Source organism: Vipera ursinii, assembly GCF_947247035.1.
Source record: "Vipera ursinii genome assembly, chromosome: 12".
NCBI lineage: Eukaryota > Metazoa > Chordata > Lepidosauria > Squamata > Viperidae > Vipera > Vipera ursinii.
Window position 1 is genome coordinate 15,663,163 of NC_139525.1, and position 23,029 is coordinate 15,686,191.

Here is a 23,029-nt window from a genome sequence, read left to right on the forward strand (position 1 = left end):
ATTCAGTTAGGAAGGTAGGAAGGAAGGAAGGAAGGAAGGAAGGAAGGAAGGAAGGAAGGAAGGAAGGAAGGAAGGAAGGAAAGGACTTAGCTGGTTGTGGCAAACATCTGGAGGTGGAATTACAGAGATGGCAGCAAATATTCACATCTGTTCATCTTTATATAAGTATTTCTAAGGCAGCCATTTTGTAAACCCCTTGGACAGCCATTTTGTTGCCAAGTTACTACAGTATTGTCTTGCTCTGGGCAAAGTCCTTGGAAAGCAAGTGTTGATAGCATCATCTACCTGACTAGCTCTCCAGTGTGATGTCTTCAAGTTCTGTTGTCCTTCACCTTCCACAAGATGACTGGCTAGCCACAATCTTCATTTATCCCCCCAAAGTTGGAAGGGTCAGAATAAAAATCGTTGGATTTTTTTTCCCCTGTTAACTGAGTTGGACTGGTGAATTTACTAGTCGTCTCCCACCCTTACCTAAAGCTGTCCTTAAGTAAATAGTGTAATTATAGCCAATGGCACCAGATGGCACTGGAACATACAAATTGCTGTTCTTTGTCCACAGACACAAAGGCAATTCCATACTAAAAGCAAGAGGAGAAAAAATTCTTCTCCTCATCTCCTCTTTCACCAACACATCAAAAAAGCCTCCTCCATCACAAGAAGCTGCAGGAAACGAATGGAGAATCGTAGAAGGGCTGGATGAGACTTTGGAGAGCTTGTAGTAAATAAAGCCCATGGCCTCATGCAACAATCCATTAGTATCAGCCCTGATGGAGATGGACATCCAGCCTCGGTTAAGCACCTCCAACATAAGAGAATCTACCAAGGAAATCTCTACGGTGCATCAACAGCCCTTATCATTAAGTCATGTTTTCTGATGCCCAACAGAAATGTATTGTAATTTATACCCAGTTTCTTATCCCATCTCCTGGAGCGACACTGAACAATTCTGCCCCATCTTCGGCTCTTCGGCTACCTGTCTCCCCTGATTCTTCTCTCCTCCAATGTCTGCACATCCAACAGTTGCAATGAAGATCAACCGTGCCTAAACAGGGACAGGGCCAAGCTGGTTTCTTTATTGATTTATAAGCCGCCCCCGTGCAAATTTGAGTGGTCTAGAACCAAATACACAACTGTTTTAAAAGCGTACAATCAATTTAAAAGGAGCTACACCATTCTTCTGTGAAACCAGGAATCACAAATAAAGCCATAAATATTACTAATCAAAACCCAGCCTCATGACTCAAAGGGAACGTAGAAGCCAATTGGTGCCACGAGCTTGATCAAATAATTCGATTTTCACTGTTTTCAAGAAGCCAGAAGGCAGGAAGCTTTAGGGGAAATGTGGTTCCCTGTCTAAGGTAGCAACTTTCCCCTGGCCCCCAGAGATGACTCTCTAATCAAGGAAAGCCACAGAAAGCTGACCTACTGGATCTTATTGGGCAGGCAAGACGTATAGGGAGAAAGTGGCTCTGCAGGCATTCAGGTTCCAAAACATGAAAGGCTTTAAAGGTGACCTTTATTGTCATTATTTACTGTGGGCACAATGGCACCCATCAAAAGTGAAATTTAGTTGCCCACTCTCAAAGTGAAACATACACGACACACACCTAAAACACCCCCACCCCTACATATACATAACAATAAAATATTAAATACTGTCCATCTTGAATATATAACGGAAGGAGGAAGCCTGAGAGTGGACAAGGTTAATGCTGAATGGAATGAAACTATGGCTGAATCTGGATGTTCTGCTGAGGGTAATTTAATTTAATAATATTTAATAATATTTCTATACCGCCCTTCTCCCGAAGGACTCAGGGCGGTGAACAGGGCAAGGGTACCACGAAGCCCCCCTCCTCCCAGAAGGGAACAAGGAAAACAGGTCGTGAAGAGGATGAGTGGTTTCCAGGATAATGTTCAAACAACGCTTCTGTCCTATGTCCTGGATGGAGGGGAGGGAACTGCCAACGATCTTTTCGGCCATCCTCACCACTCTCTGCACCACCTTCCTGTCTGAAGCAGGGATGCTTCCAAACCAGACTGTGATGCTGTACAACAGGATGCTCTCAATCGTCCCCTCTGTAGAAAGTGGTCAGGACAGGGGAAGGAAGACGAGCTTTTCTCAGGTGATGCAGAAAATGCAGCTGTTGCTGTGCCCGCTTCACCAGTTTCTCACTGTTGAGTGACCAAGCCAGCCTACTCGTTAGCTGCACACCCAGGAATTTGATGCTGGTAACCCTCTCCACAGGTGAATCATTAATGCACAGAGAAGTGTGGCTGTGCCCGCCTTTTCTGAAATTGACAATGATCTCCTTGGTTTTTTCTACTTTTAACCTCAAATTATACCTGGAAGTCAACTGGCAAATCAGTAGAGTTTTTGGAGCAGAGGTCTTATGTGGGTGCCTTGGGGTGCAGTGAGGAGTCCCTGAACTGTTGGACCAGCTGTCGCTTCCCAGTTCAGAGCAGCCCTATATAAAACATGTTCTGAGGGCTGAACCAAGGGTGAGTAAGGGGTGAGTGACACTGAGTAATGGCTGCCATTCCAAGAAACATTGCAATTGATGCACAGGATGGAGCCAGAGGTAAGCCACAGGTGCCATCTTCTTCTTCTGTAGGAGCTGTGGGTATCCATGAGGAACCCCAACTCCACCCAAGAGGGTGCAACTCATGGATTTTACTGCCATTGGCAGGCTTTCAACCCTGAGCTGGGGATGTGTTTCCAGCTGTTTCTCACCATCAAGATACGAATAGCCTACAGACACCTTGACAGCCATTTGAGAGCGTCACTTATTCAGTCATAGGTTGAAATAGACAAGCGGGTAGCCCATATCTTGCTCCACAGTTTCATGTTGAATAGCAGTGGGGATAGCGCTGAGTCCTGCAGTGACCCCTCAAGGGACATTTCTCACTGGCCCGTCCAGCTCCCATTGAGATGTTCACCACCAAGAGGGGCCCAACGTTGAAGTGGCTGAGCCTAGAGAGAATCCATCCACTTCCTCAGGTTTCCCCAGGGTCACACTGATCTGAGAAGATGTCACAGCCAAGTCTCTAGACCTGTCTAGGCAGCATCAAGCTCCAAATGAATCTGAAGATTTTGTCGAAGCTATAAAATTCCTGGTAGCAGCTGTTCCAATGATCTTCCTGCCTGTCCTTATCCCACAGGATATGGGTTTCATTAAAAAGGGACACTAGAGGGCAATCTGTGGATGCCAGAAGAGCAGGTTGTAACAAATTTCTCACCTAGCAGTATAAATTTTGGGCTGTACTCACTGCCCTCCTGATTACTCCTTGAGACCTTCTCTGACCCTTTTCCTTCTCCCATAGTTCTGCTTCTTCCCTCTTCCCAGAGAAGCTTCCTCTCTTTTCCACCAAGGTCCACCTCACCTCACCTCCACTGCTCAGCCCCAGACCCCTGGCTGCTCTTGACGAGGATAAGAGTCAAGAGACAATAAAGCCCTCAGCATAACTGGGTTTGGAGATTCTTATGCACAACAAAAAGATCACCTTGGCCAAAAGAGCTAACTAGGGCTGGGTGATGCCATAGTTGCTAAGCAACTGGATCTCAAAGCAACAGAGATGCTTCACCAATTATAGGTTGCCCCTTGAAGAATTTATTTGGTTCTTCTTTTCCATTATAAGGTCTAAAAAAATGAAAAAAATCAAAAGAGAGAGAGAGAGAGAGAGAGAGAGAGAGAGAGAGAGAGAGAGAGAGAGAGAGAGAGAGAGATTTAAAAGATTTACAAGCCGTTACTTTCACAGTCAATGACTCTTGAGAAGTCAGTATATTAACAAGAGTGAGCTATTCGCTGTCAGGTACTCCTTGTGTGTATTTCCTACAAGTGTCGACTTACAACAGTCCGTTTAGTGACCATTCAAAGGTAAGCTAGGATAGGAGATAAGAAGTGAGAGATAAAAGATAAGAGATAAGATAGATAAGATGGGATGGGATGGGATGGGATGGGATGGGATGGGATGGGATGGGATAGAATAGGGTAAGGTAAGACAAGACAAGACAAGACAAGACATGATAACCTTTATTGTCATTTTTTACTATGAGTACACTGACCCATAGTAAAAATGAAATTCTGTTGCCTGCTCTCGAAAGAAAGTTTGTATCTATCCATACAGATACGTACCACACATATATATGCATCCAATTATACATACATACATACATAATCATTATCCATCTTCAACACATAGCGGAAAGAGGAAGCTTGAGAGTTCACAAGGTTGATACTGTAGGGTACAAAGCTGTGGCTGAATCTGGATGCTCCACTTCAGATACCACGGAGCCCCCCCCTTCTCTGAGGATGGGACCCAGGACGAGTCCAGAAGCTCGGAAGACTGAACCTCTGGTCCTGGTGACCACCCAGATGGGAACCTGCTACATCTTAAAGTCGATTCCCAAGTGCCACGTAACAGAGTGACCGCCTGTTACTCGTCCCAGCTTCTGCCAACCTAGCAGTTCGAAAGCACATAAAAATGCAAGTAGAAAAATAGGGACCACTATGGTGGGAAGGTAACAGCGTTCCGTGCACCTTTGGCGTCTAGTCATGCCGGCCACATGACCACGGAGACGTCCTCGGACAAGCGCTGGCTCTTCGGCTTTGAAATTGAGATGAGCACTGGCCCCTCGAGTCAGAAACGACTAGCATGCATGTGTGGGGGAACCTTTACCTTTTTACATCTTAAAGTGCTTGAGGTCGAGAAACACTGAACTGGACTTTCCAAGATTTTAGGAACGTGCTGTTGGGTTGCCTGCCCTTCAGAAGGGCATCTCCCCCAAATAATTTTCAAAAAAAGGTCATGAAAACGAGGCTGTTCTTCTAGGCTTTGGAGCGGAATGATGGTTGAATTCCAGCAGAATGTTTTGTTTGTCTCTCTGGATGTTTACGATCTGCTTCTTTCTTTCATTGTTCTTGCTTTTATGGCAGCCTCTAAATTGTATTAAATAAGTAAATAAATCCTCCTTAAGCCTTTCCCAACACACCAATGATCAAAGCTTGATCACAAAGGCTTACATGTGACTCTTCCATGCACTCATACACATACATACCCGGCCACGAATATAACTCATGCAAAACACATACACTGACATTCATGCACAGAGATATACCAGATATAATTTCTCACACATACGTTTGTTTTTTAAAAAATCCTTAAGTTCTTTCTGTTTTGGAAGAAATGTGAAATTTCTGATAAGGTCCTATGAAAAAGCCAATCGTGTAGGAAACACATGACAGGTAGTCCTTGACTTACAACGGTTCATTTAATGACCGTTTGATGTTACAATGGCATTGAAAAAAGCGACTTATGACCGTTTTTCACACTTATGACCGTTGCTGCGTGCCCAGGGTCCTGTGATTTACATTTAGTTGTTTGACAACTGGTTCATAGTTATGACGGTCACAGCATCCCGGGGTCACATGATCTCCTTTTGCGACCTTCTGACAAACGAAGTCAGTGGGGAACCCGGATTCAGTTAACAACCGTGTTACTAACTTAACAGCTGCAGGGATTCACTTAACAACTGTGAAGATAGTAAAATGGGGCAAAACTCATGTAACAACTGTCTCACTTAGCAGCAGAAATTCTGGGCTCAATTGTGGTCGAAATGTCCGAGCGACGTAATTCTTTTATTGTGAAATGCCTGATTTTGCTCTCTGCTTATCGGCTTCTCTCTCTGCCTAGTTATCCACCTGCATGCCTTATTTATCTGCCTAATTAAAGATCTGCCTATTTCCTACCCACCTAGGATCTATTTATTTCTTTTTTAAAAAAAATATTTTTATTTAAATATTTGTGCTGCAGCGCCCGAAGCAAAAGACCACGCCAGAAACCTCTTCCTAAAAAGAGTCAAACAAGCAGCAAAAAAACTCAGAAACTTTTTTTTCTTTTCCTTTTGGAAAGCTGTTTGCTGCTTGAATGGCCCTTTTGGACTCAGCTTCCTCTGCAACCGTTTGCTGCATGTGTTGAGCCCTCACTGGCTCTGCGGTTCATCTTCTGGCGCTCCAAAGCAGCAACCTCCAGAAGGATCTTTTCTTTCTTCCTTCCTTCCTTTCTTTCTTTTTTCTTTCTTTCTTTCTTTCTTTCTTTCTTTCTTTCTTTCTTTCTTTCTTTCTTTCTTTCTTTCTCTCTCTCTCTTTCTTTCTTTTTCTCTTCCTTTCTTTCTCTTTCTTTCTCTTTCTTTCTTTCTTTCTTTCTTTTTTTCCTTCCTTCCTTTCTTCTTCCTTCCTTCCTTCCTTCCTTCCTTCCTTCCTTCCTTCCTTCCTTCCTTCCTTCTTTCTTCCTTTTTCTCTTCCTTCCTTTTTTCCTTCCTTCCTTCCTTCCTTCCTTCCTTCCTTCCTTCCTTCCTTCCTTCCTTCCTTCCTTCCTTCCTTCTTTCCTTCCTTTTTCTTTCTTTGAGACTGGAGACCAGAGGTGGACAATTTAGCTTCAGCACCTAATTGGAGGTGTGTGTGTGTGTGTATGTGGGGGGGGGAGAGAGATGAACCGTCTGTCCCTCCTACCAGCTTTTCTTTGGTTTTCTTTATTGGGAAAAAAAATGTCGATTTGGGGAAGGGGGAAGGAGGAAAGCAAGGGAGCAGTTTTGGGAAGCTGCCTTTGCGTGCCTTTGCACGCAGACAACCGCTTTCCCCAAAGCCTTGCAAGACCCAGGAGAAAGCCTGCAGTCTCCTAACTGGGCAGAAGCCTCCTCTCCTGCCAGCCTGGCTTCCTTCTTTTGCAAAGTGCCACCCAGCTTTCCCACCAGATCCGCGCTCGCTCGCTCGTCCTGACTGCCAGGGGGCTAAAAAGTTGGTCTGCTCCTGGCTCCAGGAAGCCAGTTTCTCTCCCTTTTGCTTCTTGCCTGCTTGTCTGGCTCCTTTTATTTATTTATTTATTTAATTGAATTTCTATACCGCCCTTCTCCTGAAGGATTCAGGGTGGTGTACAGGGCAATAAAAGCACTACATACAAAAGTTAAAAGAAAGATTAAATTAATTAAGCCCCAACAATAAATAATTAAAAATACCCCAAAACCTTTAAACCAGGCTGGCCATTTCAAATAAATAGGTTTTCAGATCACGGCGGAAGGAGCGAAGGTCGGGAGCCATCCGGAGCTCAACCGGTAATTGATTCCAGAGGGCAGGCATGCCCACAGAGAATGCTCTCCCCCTGGGGGCCGCCAGCCGACACTCTCTGACCGGCAGCACCCTGAGAAGACCCTCCCTGTGGGAGCGCACGGGACGAAGGGAACTTGATGCTGGCAGCAGGTGTTCCCTCAGATATCCCGGACCCAAGCCATTTAGGGCTTTATAGGTCATCACCAGCACCTTAAATCTCACCCGGAGGGCAACCGGAAGCCAATGCAGCTCGCGGAGTAGAGGTGTTACATGGGAGTATCGGGAAACCCCCATCACAACTCGCGCGGCTGCATTCTGCACCAGTTGAAGCCTCCGCGTGGTCCTCAAGGGCAGCCCCATGTACAGAGCGTTGCAGTAGTCTATACGAGAGGTCACGAGCGCGTGAGTGACTGTACGCAGGGCATCCCGGTCCAGGTAGGGTCGCAACTGGCGCACCAGGCGAACCTTTGATCCAGTTTCTGCTGCTCTTTGCAACCCGTAACTAAAAGCTTGGCTTTGCTTGCAAAGGGGCAGGCCCTTGTAAGCCATGGACGGGTGGGAGGGTGGTGGCTGGGGGGAGGGAGTTACTTAGCAAATTTCTCACTTAGCGACATAAATTCTGGGCTCAGCTGTTGTCCTTTGTTTGTTCTCCGATTCTACCTTGTCTTCCGAGGCCGCAGTGGCGTAGCGTGGGTTGTCAGCACCCGGGGCAAGGCAAGTAATTTGCGCCCCCTAACCCGTGGATTTTAGCACTCGAGTCTCTTCCACTAGCTCAGGAATTCTGGGAGTTGAAGTCCATGAGTCATAAAAGAGCCAAGGTTGCCTACCCCTGAGTTAGGTTCAAGGCAAAAAAGGGTCTCTGGAGAAGAGGGAAAATGCTAGTTTAAAACTGAAACAAGGCAACTTTAAGGTGCCTCAGCTGTGATTTAGGATGAGACAAAGAGAGGACATGGCGTTGAAAATGGTTAATGGGGCATGTTTGTTCCACTCTTAGTGGACGTCAGGATAAACCCCACGAGAGAATGACCTTACAACAGATGTGAATAGGCTTGGACTACGTTTGTAGATTGAGTGCATACATCACATGGAGCGATGATGGGCTTCATCAAGATTTATGATCCCACAATTGGCTAGTTTTCTCCATCTTGTCCTAAACCCTGGATACCAACCACGGTTTATGGCTTAGCATGTGGCGTGGGGTTGACCCAACATGTTAGGCGACAAACAATGACTTCCAACTTACAATGCCTCAGCTTCCCAAGGTTATTCCAAAGCCGGAAAAGCCAACCAACCCACCCTGCAGCTTTGCCTGCTTAGGCTGAACCCCAGGAGTTCATACTTGCTGTGGCGCCTGACCTATTTTCTGCCCAGACGCTGCTTATCCAAGCCAAGCCGCCTCCTTCTCTTTGGCACCTCACCCCAAAGATTTGCCGGACTGGCTGGAAACTCTCGCTGCTGGCGACGTGTGACGTGTGTCGGGGGGGCGTCCTGATCGCCTCCTGCAGGGGGAACCGAGTGGCCACAGAGAGTCAATACGGCAGGAGGAGGAGAAGGAGGAGGAGGAGGAGCAGCAAGCAGCCGCAGGTGCGGCGGCTGCAGTTGTTACCTTTACCTCCGGGAAAGGAGATGGGGGCGGGAGCTGGGGGGGGGCTGGGCTTGCAGGTTGAGAGCCAAGCGGAGGAGAGCCGCGGCAGGAGAAAGAGAGGGAGGCGAGACGCCGCCAAGCCTCCCCACCCCCACCCGTGAAAGGAGGCGATCCGCAGCCGCGAGAGGACGGGATCCCGCTCTGGCTGGGCGCAGCGAATGCGGTTGCTTTCTATGCTCCGCCCACTCGCTTGCTCCTCCGACCCTCGGTGAAGCAGAATAGTCCCCCTCCGGCGAGCTTAATGGGCGCCCCCCCAGATGTTGCGCCCGGTGCGGCCGGCCCCCCCTGCACCCCCCACGCTACGCCACTGCGAGGCCGAGCAAGTTTCTTTTTCCATAGCTCTTCGCTCCACTACGTAGCTTTTGTGTCGATTGCCAGGTTAGTCTCCAAGTTTCACTGGTGTGTGTTAGTGCAGGTAGCATGCAGGGATCAAAAAAACTTCAGGCATGGGGGAGAGGTTGTTCTTGAAAATTACGCTTAGAACTGCAGCAAGACTCGCCTATGTTCAGAAGGGGAAGGGGAAAGAACCCCCCCCCGAAGAAGAAGTAATAAATAAAATCCTATCCTGCCCGGAAATGGAGAGAGAGGTTAACATTAGAGCTTAAGAACAAAACTGAAACAGACTATTACGAAATTTGGAATGAAGTGTATAAATCAGGGGTCTTCAAACTTGGCCCTTTTATGACTTGTGGACTTCAACTCCCAGAATTCCTCAGCCAGCTTTGCTGGCTGAGGAATTCTGGGAGTTGAAGTCCACAAGTCATAAAAGGGCCAAGTTTGAAGCAGTGGCGTAGCGTGGGTTGTCAGCACCCGGGGCAAGGCAAGTAATTTGCGCCCCCTAACCCGTGGATTTTAGCACTCGAGTCTCTTCCACTAGCTCAGGAATTCTGGGAGTTGAAGTCCATGAGTCATAAAAGAGCCAAGGTTGCCTACCCCTGAGTTAGGTTCAAGGCAAAAAAGGGTCTCTGGAGAAGAGGGAAAATGCTAGTTTAAAACTGAAACAAGGCAACTTTAAGGTGCCTCAGCTGTGATTTAGGATGAGACAAAGAGAGGACATGGCGTTGAAAATGGTTAATGGGGCATGTTTGTTCCACTCTTAGTGGACGTCAGGATAAACCCCACGAGAGAATGACCTTACAACAGATGTGAATAGGCTTGGACTACGTTTGTAGATTGAGTGCATACATCACATGGAGCGATGATGGGCTTCATCAAGATTTATGATCCCACAATTGGCTAGTTTTCTCCATCTTGTCCTAAACCCTGGATACCAACCACGGTTTATGGCTTAGCATGTGGCGTGGGGTTGACCCAACATGTTAGGCGACAAACAATGACTTCCAACTTACAATGCCTCAGCTTCCCAAGGTTATTCCAAAGCCGGAAAAGCCAACCAACCCACCCTGCAGCTTTGCCTGCTTAGGCTGAACCCCAGGAGTTCATACTTGCTGTGGCGCCTGACCTATTTTCTGCCCAGACGCTGCTTATCCAAGCCAAGCCGCCTCCTTCTCTTTGGCACCTCACCCCAAAGATTTGCCGGACTGGCTGGAAACTCTCGCTGCTGGCGACGTGTGACGTGTGTCGGGGGGGCGTCCTGATCGCCTCCTGCAGGGGGAACCGAGTGGCCACAGAGAGTCAATACGGCAGGAGGAGGAGAAGGAGGAGGAGGAGGAGCAGCAAGCAGCCGCAGGTGCGGCGGCTGCAGTTGTTACCTTTACCTCCGGGAAAGGAGATGGGGGCGGGAGCTGGGGGGGGGCTGGGCTTGCAGGTTGAGAGCCAAGCGGAGGAGAGCCGCGGCAGGAGAAAGAGAGGGAGGCGAGACGCCGCCAAGCCTCCCCACCCCCACCCGTGAAAGGAGGCGATCCGCAGCCGCGAGAGGACGGGATCCCGCTCTGGCTGGGCGCAGCGAATGCGGTTGCTTTCTATGCTCCGCCCACTCGCTCGCTCCTCCGACCCTCGGTGAAGCAGAATAGTCCCCCTCCGGCGAGCTTAATGGGCGCCCCCCCAGATGTTGCGCCCGGTGCGGCCGGCCCCCCCTGCACCCCCCACGCTACGCCACTGGTTTGAAGACCCCTGGTATAAATGGCTAGAGTTAAGGAGGAAGGCTGGGACAAACCTTGATGGATAAGTCGATAGCGTAGAAATCTTTACGCCAGAATTCTCTATAAGACAGAATTGAAAGTTATTTAACTACAATGTGCACGATCGAAAGAATATTTACTAAAGAGTGCACAGATTCTATACGTACGTATATTTTGTTACATCGTAAAGAAACCTTTTTCTTTTTCTTTTCACAAGGTAATACTAATAGTATTGTTTAAGCCAGGGAGGTTGTATCATGTCCACTGTGTTTTCTGTGTTTTTAACTGTATATTCAATAAAATTTTGTAAAAGAAAAAAGAAAAGTACGCTTAGCTTGCCAAGTGCCTGCCAACCACATTTAACTACTGCTTGAGCCCCAGGGGGCTGGACTAGAAGATCTCCAAGGTCCCTTCCTATTCTATTCTATTCTGTTCTGTTCTGTTCTGTTCTGTTCTGTTCTGTTCTAAACAAGCCGTTTCAATTTCCTTTCTTGTATCACCTTCCATTGAGATCTGATGTCCAAGGTATACCGTATATAATACCTAATACATAAGCACAACATACACAGCAAATAACTACCGGTATATGTACAAGGCTTACGCTGTTGTATTTTATTTACATTAGATATTTTCCATTCATGCCCTGGGAAACTCTGATAACCTCTTGAATGATGGGGAAAAAAAGTTCTCAAAACTCTTTGCAGAACCCAGTGGCAAACTCTTAATTTCACCCTCATTCATCTTGCTTAAACACTGGAAAGTTTTGCTCCTGGAAAAAACCATTTCCACTTAAACTGGGCAAGGAATTGATGGCTGACGTTGGATCCCCATCATTAAAGATTCAATAGGAATCCAGTTCATTTAGGCAGAAATCATCACTTTTATTTTCAAAAGAGCAGAGTTAAGTCATATTCGTTAGAATTAAAATCTGCCGCAGAGTAACAGCTATTTAGACCAATTCAGACAAGACACAAACGTGCAAGTTTCTAAAATGTTCAGATCTTTTATCATGGCAAGAAGGTTTGGCAATGGGAAAAGATGACAAAAAAAGTAATAAATAATAATAATAATAATAATAATAATAATAATAATAATAATAATAATAATAATAATAATAATAATAATAATAATAATAATTTTATTTGTATACTGCCCTTCTCACAAAGGACTCAGGGCGGTGAACAGGGCAAACATATAAAAGTACAAAAATACAAAAGTTAAGAAAGAATTAAATGAGATGCCCAAGTTACAACAATAGGTTAAAATACATTTAAAACAACAATAAAATCCAAACCCATCCCCCATCAGGCCAGGCCGGCTTGTTCGAACAAATAAGTCTTCAGATCACGTCGGAAGGAGCGAAGGTCGGGTGCCATCCGGAGCTCAACCGGCAAATGATTCCATAAATCCGGGGCGCCCACAGAGAAGGACCTCCCCCTGGGGGCCACCAGACAACATTCTCTGACCGGTGGCACCCTGAGGAAGCCCTCTCTGTGGGAACGCACAGGGCGGAGGGAGGTTGACGCTGGCAGCAGGTGTTCCCTAAGGTACTCCGGACCCATGCCATGTAGGGCCTTGAAAACCATTACCAGAACCTTGGATCTCACCCGGATGACAACTGGGAGCCAATGCAGCTCACGGAGCAGAGGTGTAACATGGGAGTATCGGGAGACTCCCAACACAACTCTCGCGGCTGCATTCTGTACCAGTTGGAGCCTCCAAGTGGTCCTCAAGGGCAGCCCCATGTAGAGAGCATTGCAGTAGTCTACACAAGAGGTCACGAGCACATGAGTGACCGTACGCAGGGCATCCCGGTCTAGATAGGGTCGCAACTGGCGCACCAGGCGAACCTGGGCAAAGGCCCCCTAGTCACAGTTATTATGTGGTCTTCCAAAGAAAGCTGTGAATCTAGGAGGACTCCCAAGTTGCGAGCCCTATCTACGGGGGGTAATATCTCACCCCCCATAGAAAGAGATGGAATGTTCTGAATATCCCAAGATGCCGGTACGCACAGCCAATCAGTCTTGTCAGGGTTGAGTTGAAGCCTGTTCTTCCCCATCCAGACCCGAACCGCTTCCAGGCAACGGGACATCACGTCGAGGGCATCACTGGGGTGGTTTGTGGTGGAAATAAAAAGCTGGGTATCATCAGCATACTGATGATACCCAACTCCAAAACCACGAATGATCTCACCCAGCGGTTTCATGTAGATGTTGAACAGGAGAGGCGAGAGGACCGACCCCTGAGGAACTCCACAGGCGAGAGGCCTCGAGGTTGACCTCTGCCCTCCTGCCAACACCGACTGCGAACGTCCCAGGAGATAGGAGGAGAACCACCGAAGAACCGTGCCTCCCACTCCCAATCCCCTGAGACGCTGCAGCAGGATACCATGGTCGATGGTATCGAAAGCCGCTGAGAGGTCTAATAGGACTAGGACAGAGGAATATCCCCTGTCCCGGGCCCTCCAGAAGTCATTCACCAGAGCGACCAATGCCGTCTCCGTGCTGTACCCGGGTCTGAAACCCGATTGGTATGGGTCTAGATAATCCGCTTCATCCAGAACCAGAGGGAGCTGATGCGCCACCACACTCTCAACTACCTTCGCAAGAAAGCGAAGGTCGGAGACCGGACGAAAGTTATTTAACACAGCTGGGTCCAAGGCAGGCTTCTTGAGGAGAGGTCTCACCACCGCCTCCTTCAAGACGGCGGGGAAACTACCCTCACTCAAAGACGCAGATATAACTGACTGGAACCAGCCTTGTGTCCCCTCCTGAGCCGCATAAACCAGCCAGGAAGGGCATGGGTCCAATAAACATGTGGTGGAGCTCAACCTCCCCATAATCCTGTCCACTTCCTCCGGAGTCACAGGATCAAACTCCTCCCAGATAACATCGACAAGACCACCCGTGTCCTGATCGTCAGACTCTGCCCAGTCGGAGTCCAAACCGGTCCGAATCCGAGCAATTTTTTCTGACAGATGTTGACTAAACTCCTCGGCACGACCCTGCAAGGGCTCCTCTCTCACCTCCTGATTAAGGAGGGAGCGGGTCACCCTAAACAGGGCGGCCGGGCGATTATCTGCGGACGCAATAAGGGTAGCGAAGTGATTAGACCTTGCCGCTCTTATCGCTGCGGACACAAGGTCTCCCTCATAACTACCGCCACTCCCCTGCCCCTACCCTGAGCCCAAGGCTGGTGTAGCACCCGGAAACCTGGTGGGCAAAGATCAACCAGAGGGATACCACCCTCTGGGCCCAGCCAAGTCTCCGTGATGAAAGCCAGGTCCGCATGCTCACCCTCAACCAGATCCCGGATGAGAGGAGCCTTATTAACAACAGACCTGGCGTTCAAGTACACCAGCCGGAGCTCAGGTGGCTGCACATCCTCGCTCCCGGGACCTCGGGGCGAAAGCAGAGGGTCGGAGCGCCTCACCGCTTGTAAATAGCGGAGATGCCCTCCCGGATGTCGATACGGCCCTCTGTTCGTACACCTGCTGCCATTCCCTAACGTCATGGGAATAGGTAATCCCACGACCCGCTCCAGAGCTTCGGAGGCAACCGACCCCCGCTCCCCCCCTACGCGATCAATCCCGGACCTGGCCTGAACAACAGTTGATGGACTACCCCCCATTTCCAAACAACCACGAAAGATTCCCACCCCCCTCCCTAACGCCCCATGCAGTATTTACTTGTAGTATTTATTATTAATAGCATTTATTTACATTAAGAGATATTTGGCAAGTGTAAAATGAAAACTGGAAATATGATACAATAGAGTAGACAAACATTAGTAGTATGTGTTTACTGGCATGGCGTAACTGATATATCAGGGACTTTCTTTGTGTTGTCGAGCTGTTGAGGATGAATAGATTGTAATGAATCTTTATTTATATCCAAATAATGTTCAGATGTTAACTTATCGAGACTGAACTCGGGGTCCTCTCGGTTGGTTACGTTCATTATCACCGAGGAACCAAAGTTTGCACTAAACTGGGTTGTTGCCAGTGACACTTCGGCTGGGGGCGAAGCATTTCCTGCATGTATTTGCAAAACGCTTTTATTGCAGATAATCATAATGCCACTTGCCAGGAAAAAAAAGGCAGCACTATAGCCAATGTAAATAGCAGCTCCCACCTCCTGGCTTTTTGGAATTGTAGGCATTTTGAAGGACTCGGGAAACTGGATGTCTCTGTTCTCCAGGATGGAATGTAGGTTCCAGAAAATTGGAATTAACACCATAATTCCTGCGAGAAAGTTCAGAAAACCTCCCACTCTGAACATGGTGAACAGGTTTTTTTTTTGCCTGATCTCTTTGACCACAATCCCTAGGGCAAAGCTCATGAGGGTAAGGGCCATGGCTCCTACAATGCAACTCAAGGTCATCAGATCTTGAGCCAAAAATATTTCCTTGGGCAGCATCCTCAGGTCTTCAGTGAATTCCTCACAGTAGACGTACCTCTCACCAGGATGAGTGCTGGGCAGGTAACAGGCCCTCCAGATTCCGATCCACATCATGCCTGGATTAATGCCGTCCAGGCTTTCTACATGCCATATTCTCCAATGTTCGGTGGCTGTTGAAGTGATGCACATAACGGATCCCAAGATACCAAGGAAATAACCACCTAACTGGGCTCTATTAATCCAAGTTAACCAGTTTGTAATCATTGATCCCTTTTCACTTGGTATTGGCTCATTAGGTGATTTATTGCTTCTGTAGATGAACATAGAATTCCTGAAATCAAATTTAAAAAAAGTAGCACGTCATATATTTATAAGGTAATGCAGACCCTTGCCCATGAAAACATGAATAATCAAAATGTGTGAAAGACTTCTCACTATGCATTCCCTTGGTGAGTAAATTTCCCTCCTATCTATTTTTTTTTAAGCAACATTAATTTAGCAGCAAAATTAAGGAGAAACTTCCTGACAGTGAGGATAATCAACCAGTGGAACAGGTTACCCCCAGAAATCATGGATGCTCCATCACTGGACATTTTCAAGAGGAGACTGGATATTCAGCTGTCTGAGATGGTATAGGTTCTCCTGCTTGAGCAGGGGGCTGGACTAGAAGACCTCCAAGGTCCCTTCCAGCTCTATTGTATTGTATTGTATTGTATTGTATTGTATTGTATTCTATTCTATTCTATTCTATTCTATTCTATTCTATTCTATTCTATTCTATTCTATTCTATTCTATTCTTCTATTCTATTCTATTATGGTGCAAATTTATACACTACCCATCTCACTAAGTGACACTCAGCAGTTTACAAGTAAAAAATAATGATTGCTTTTCCTCATTCAAAAGTCTGAAAAATAATATATTCTAAAAATATTTAAGTTGCTTACAAGAAGCAAGGTGTTTTAAAAAGCATAAAATATTGTTATTAAAATACCAGCCAGCTAGGCAATGGTTAAGAAAAAACACACATTACGTTAGCAGTTATTTATATTATATAATTTTATATTGGATTGTTTTTAAATTTTGCCTTGTAAACCGCCCTGAGTCCTTTGGGAATAGGGCGGTATATAAACCGAATAAATAAAATAAATAAATAAAGTTACAGAACTTCATGAGATATAGGAAAATGTTAGATATGAGTATCAAAAGTTAAGAAAAGTTGCCCCCATTAACATAGTTTAATAGTTCCTACCACACGCCACAAACTGAACAGCCTATATTATTTAAATATTAAACATAGGTCCAACTTAGAATGCCAATAAAAGTTTACGTAAGTGAAAGCCAGAAATTCTGGGCCACCTACTTTGTAGGCAGAGGGTCTGCAGCATCTCTGACTTGCAAAAAAGATAGATTATCGATCATCTCGATAGCTGAAACAAAAACAAAATAGAATTATTGCTTTAAAATTCAGGCATCTCAAGTGTGCGTGGAGCTGATGAGGGGGAGAGGCTGTAACTTTTGCAAAGGGGTTTCTTTGCCTCCTGAAAACATGATTTGCTAAATAAAAGCATAAAAAGCATGTATTAAGGGGGGTGGGTGGTGTCAAGTCTTTTATGGGGTACAGCTGCAAATGATACGTTCAGTATATGTCCTACACCAGTAAGTAAATGATTAAACAATAAAATACATGGACTGCGTGTGAAGTTTGAACAATAGAAAACATTGATTCTAGATAACATTCCACTGGTGACAAACATAGGGGTTTACACTACTTTTCCCCAGCTAGGTTAGTATTTTTCCTGACAGTTGCGTGGATGTTCAGGACTTTCAGAATACACTTTCTGTTGTGTGGTAGTTGCTAAGAAAGCTGGCTCTTGCATGCCTAAAGTGACCTCAGTTAAAAGAAAAACATGCTTCCTTATAGATAGAGACCTGAACTGCCATATTAAAAGTGCTAAAATCCTTCTCATTAATATAGTAAGAAGAATAGTTTAGCTTCCGTTTACATAATGCATGGGTGTGCAATAGCTAATGGCACACAAGATACGACGTAGGAAGAATTTCTTCTTGGATAAATAGAATATCTGTGATAGTTACATAACTTAATGTAACCTAAAACTTACATAAGACTTCTTGAATTCCTCATACCTTACAAAATGACTACATATTCCCATCATACATGTAGCATAGTCTTTTGTATATTTCTATTGCTGTCATCCATATACTCTAGGCCGCACACTAAATAAATGACTTGATTTTGATTTTATTTTCAATTTTAAGTGCAGCGTGGCTTGGATGAGCTGGCATTGGTATAACAGGTTGCTGCATACACAATAGCAGTAGGATTTGCATTTGAAGCAAAAACCAAAATCTCCTCAATTGGTGGCTACGAACAGATAGTATAGCAGCTGTCTCTCACCGTCTCCAGGGCCGAGTGATCAGCATCTCTTCCTTTCTCCTCCAAGACGTCGGTTTTCAACTGTCACTGGACATTCCAACTGCCTCTCCTCAACTGACAAACAGTCAAATTCAAATGATAACTCTCAGTCAACATTCCCCATCTTTCCATCTCCCAAGGCAGTGCTTAAAACACCTGCAGTCTGGGGGAATGGGAGAGAAGAAGAAAGAGGCAGAAAACTGTTTAGGATGGGCCTTTCTCACTGATCTCCATAATGTCTGGGAACAATTAGAAGCTACTCGGAATAAGGAAAGAGCAGCCGACTGACGAAATGGCCGCTTTTAAAGATAAGCTGGTAGGTAGAGCTTGGGCTGTCCATCACTGACCCAGATTGGATCCTGTTACACATGTTACCCTGGAGTTCAGGGATTGGTTGACTTGACCAGTTATTGGTTGACTTGAACATCTAGGGATTCGGTAGCGCTTGGGAATTTTATATAGTGTGTAAAAAACTTGATTGATGATTCCGGTTTTTAGTAATGGATTCAGTCAATAGGAATAAAAAAGGGTGAAGTTTGATAAGTGAGCTTTAAGATCTAATTCAGTGTGTGCATTTGGAACTTCCTTGCCTTTGCAAAAGGAGTAGCAGGCTGTTGCCAAATGTGTGCACTCCCTCCCCATCTTTCTTTTAAAGCCAAGGGAAGGAAGGGCTAACCAAGTTTTATAGACAGTTGGTTTGATGTTATGATTAAAGGTACCAGGCTAAAAATTATGAGTTCTGGTTTTGCCTTTTTTTCATGACATTCTTTTGGGTGACCTTGGGGCCAGTCATGGTCTCTCAGCCCAAGGAAGTTGTTTGCTAGTGGGGTACTTTCCTCCAAAGTTGCCAACAATGCTAAGAGTCAAGACTGGCTCAAAAACAAAAGAGAGATTAGGGGGAAATCCCCAGCTGTTCAAAAGAAAGTGGGAGTAAACAGTGTGGCTTCTACTTCTGACAGGTTCTCTGAGTTAAATCAGTTTACTGAGAACCTGTGGAATACATTGTTTGTAAACGTGGCAGGACTTGTTAGTTAGAGGCACACCCCGAAGGAAAAAAAATTGACAAGTCAAACCACACAGTTTTGCAACAATTGTGGAAGGGGTGGTCAGAGTCCACCTGGAGAGAGAATTAAAAATAGGCTGTTAGGGGATCAGAGGTGGTATACGGTTCTGTTAATTTGAATTAGCCATTTATTTGTGGGGGGAACCAGCAAAACATGCAAAATGATAATGATAATGATAATGATAATAATGATAATAATGATGATAATAATAATAATAATAATAATAATAATAATAATAATAATGATAATGATGATGATGATGATGATAAAATATATAAATCTAATAAAATAAAATAAAATTAAATTAATGATGATGATGTAAACATGGAAACTGCGTGGAAATTATGCAAGATTTCAGAGACCTCCAGTTTGCATTGATGACTCTGTGAGCCGGAATTCTCTGGAAATAGCAGAACAGGAGTCCTAAAGAAATTATTTTTGTTTGTCAAACTTGGAGAGGGATAAGGCGAGGCTTGCTTCCTATTCTCGTGCAAAAGAGATTGTAATGGCCAAGACATTAAGCCCTTTATCGGAATAACATTTTAACTGTTAGATAAGATAACCTTTATGGCCATTTTTTTTTAATGTGGGTACAACGGCACACATCAAAAATGAAATTTAGTTGCCCGCTCTCACAGTGAAACACACACATGACATTCCCTCTAATAAATCCACAGCTAATCTTTTAGATCTACTGTATTTTCCGGCGTATAAGATGACTTTTTAACCCATGAAAATCTTCTCAAAAGTCGGGGGTTGTCTTATACGTCGGAAAATGCGGTATTCATTTTTCTCAAAATCCATTACCTTTGATATCTAAAACATTGATGTTTATTGATTAACCTGTTGGTTGAGAGAGGAAATTCTGATTGATGACAGTGTTTTGGCTGTTAAACTTTATAAGGAAAGGAAAGGGGTGAATGAGCAACTCCAAAACAAGAAAAAGGAGGTTGAGGTCAGCACAAGCCTCTAATTTGGAGGAATGGAAACATTATTTATAACAGAAGAGTGTGCTAGATTTATCACCGTTAAGAATGAAGTGGTGGTTTAGGGACCATTCAAATTCTTTCCTGTGGTCCTCCTGGAAAATATGAAATGGAGTTCATACATTACCTTTGCTTCCCTTTTGCCATGGACCTGAATGTCTCCTGAAGTCCTCACTTTGACTTTAATGTACAAATGCCCATCAGGGACACTGGGAAACCCAATAGATCTCTGGATCTGTGGCAGAGCTGCCCCATGACCGGATTGCCCTCAAGTCTAGTTTGATTGCAAAGGGGATCCATGTATTGGGGACTGTCACAGATCCCAATTTCAGAGGAAAAAAAAACCTGAAATGGAGGGGACAGCACGGTGTCTACGGAGAGAGCGGATCAGATTGCCCAGCTAATTCTGGAAAAGCCAAGTAAAAGAGATAGATGGACCGAAAGATAATACATTAAACGGTCTGGGTGAATTGATGTCCGCAGGAAAAAAAAAAGGCTGGAACAAAAAAAAAAACAGATAGTAAACTAGGACAGAAGTGCTCAGAGTAAACCTGTGAGTGTTTTTAACTATCTCCTAAATGAACCTGCCATGGATCTGGGGTTTGGAGTAGCTTTGTGTAGATCATTGGGATCAGAAAGAGTTCTAGCATGAGTTTGCCTCAATAAACGATCATTGGATTTGTTCTCTTTTACCAGTACATGGGCATTTCTTTCTTGGACACCGTCGCTGATGTCCCAGTGGCAGTAAATGGGGGCAGTAAATTCTCCGCCTGCTAACCAGGAAGGTGTGCCAGGAAGCAAGAAAGCTACGTCTCCATCCTGCATCCATAGCTTACAAAGACAAAGCAGGGCCATCAAACACCCAGAAGTTGCTGGAGGAATTCAATCAAGGGTTTTCAGGATGGAGCCCGGTGATGGCCAATATTTTCTTAAAGTTAACAGACTATGTACAATTTATTACTCGGAAATGTAAAATTCATGCAAAGCAAAAATATGAAAGGAAATTAAAATATGTTGGGGGTGGAATGTAGGGGCAACGCGGAAGACCATTGTTATTTCGAGGAGTTTAGTGACATATTTTGAGTTCCTCTTCATATTAAGAAAAGATAAGAGGGTTGCAGCTCATTTTTTTTATAAATGAATCTTTATTTACATTTCGTGTTAAAAACACACACCATACACCAACAAAGACAAAAAAACATTTACAATATACAAAAAATGAAGAAATCAAAAAATTGAAAACCATTTCAAAAATTTCACATTATATGTCCACCATAAGTGATAGTATGTGCCAATCCCTTTACCACACTTCCAACAATCAGCCGACAATCCAGGGAACATTTTGGAAAGTTTAGCCAGAGGGAGATGCCATCTATAAAGCATTGCAGCTCATTTTGAGCAAACCCACTTGTTTGGTTTTTTTACTTTTGTTGACTGAATAAAGGTGAAGGGAAGGAATATTCAGGTAGCTTCAAGGCTTTTCCAGGTGTAAAAGTCTCAGACTTTCAATTCCTATCCAAAATGATACACCAACCATTCAAGGCCAGGTCTTGCAGTCTCCTGACCATAACAGGGCCATGAAGTCATGGTGCCATGTTTTGATAAAAACTTTGGGATGGTTGCTGTTTGGAGGGGAGCATTTGCTTGATTGACAGTGGCCCCAGCAGGTCCCAGGAACCAACATCGGAGTTCTTTATCTGTCATTGTCAGCCATTCAGTTGTGTCTGATCCTCGGCCACTGTACGGGTCAGCATTCTCCATGCCCCTCTGTCTGTCTGTCACTGCCTCCTTCAGATCTCTATTCAGAAGAGTGTATATTGTGAGTATTAAATACTGTAAGTATTTACGTACAATAGGAAATGAATTATTTTGTAATCCTACAATGAAAACTAAAACCATAACACGATATGGTAAATAAACATAAAGAATAATCAAGGAATGCTGAAAATAACAGTATAAAAGCCAGCATCCACCATGCAATATACAGTATATAATAGAAAATGTAATAGAAAATATAGTTAAACAATACAGTAGTGCAGAACATTGTTCAATACTATTTTTTAAACTGATAAGAACAGAGTCTACATTTGAACTGAGCCAAAATGCGCCAAGAAGCCTTTTTTACATGTTGGTTTATGACCACATAAAGAATAGTTGTCAACGCTGTTTTTTTCTGATTTGGGGTGAGATAGATGGGTGAGGTGAATTGAACGACAAGGCTCTGGGGCTCATTCTGGGAGTGAATGTTATTTCCTGTAATTTATTTTGCTAGCTATTAATATTTGATTTATCTATGTCACACTGTTTTGTTTTATATTTGGCTGGTCTTTGATCAAAAAAATATTATTATATTTATATTTTATATTTTATATTTTATATTTATATTTTATATTTTATTATATTTGTATACCGCCCTTCTCCCAAAGGACTCAGGGCGGTGAACAGGGCATATATAAAAATACAGAATACAAAAATTAAAAAGAATTAAATACCATATTTTCCGGCGTATAAGACGACCCCATACTTTTAAGAAGTTTTTCAAGGTTTTTTGTCTTATACGCCGGAAAATACTTACATGCCCTGCCCTCCCTGTCCCTCGCAGAGGAGGCGAAGGCCCGACTGGCCCCGCCGGCCCCCGAGGCGCAGCGTTTCCCGGGCGGCAGGCAGCGCCGGAGGGCAGCCGCCACCCCGCCACGGCCGGCGCCCCTCCTGCTTCCCCCCCCAGGCCTTGAATTTCTCCCATTCGGCGCAGGGTGGGGCAGCTCCGCCCGCAGCCTCTTTTTCATGTGCCGCTTCCCTCTCACCGTCGGCCGGGGCACGCTCAGCCCGGGCTCCCAGTCCCTCTTCCCGGCCGGCTTCCCGCCCTGCCCCTCATGGAGCTGGACTGGGCGTGCAGCCTCTCGGTGTGGCTGCTTTTCCTGGGCAGCCTGGCGGTGCGTCTCATGAGCTCGGACCTGTTGCTGAGCCGGCGGCTGCTGCTGTGCGTGGGGCTGCTGGCCGTCCTGCAGGCGCTGGGCCGTCCTGCCGCTGCCCCTCAGCGCCACGCTCACGGCGGCTGCCTGCTGGCTCGTCTCGGCCAGCACCGCCCGGCGGAAGCGCAGCGTCGGACGGGAGCAGGAGTCTGCCGGCTCCCGCCAGACGCCACCCACTGATTTTCCGGCGTATAAGATGACTGGGCGTATAAGACGACCCCCCAACTTTTGAGGTGATTTTCATGGGTTAAAAAGTTGTCTTATACGCCGTAAAAATACGGTATAAAGAATTATATTAAGCCTAGTGTTTCTGCCATGTATACGCTTTAATAAGTTCTG

The 23,029-nt window shown here is 45.3% G+C and overlaps 1 protein-coding gene across 1 annotated transcript; it reads right to left on the reverse strand.

Annotated features, from left to right (window-relative positions):
* Positions 1-14,632: 14,632 nt before the first annotated feature.
* On the reverse strand, positions 14,633-15,421 carry LOC310645844 (claudin-34-like; the record flags this gene model as incomplete). Its single annotated transcript, XM_083371864.1, has 1 exon — positions 14,633-15,421. The coding sequence occupies one exon, from the start codon at positions 15,419-15,421 to the stop codon at positions 14,633-14,635; it is 789 nt and encodes a 262-aa protein (XP_083227990.1).
* Positions 15,422-23,029: the final 7,608 nt, after the last annotated feature.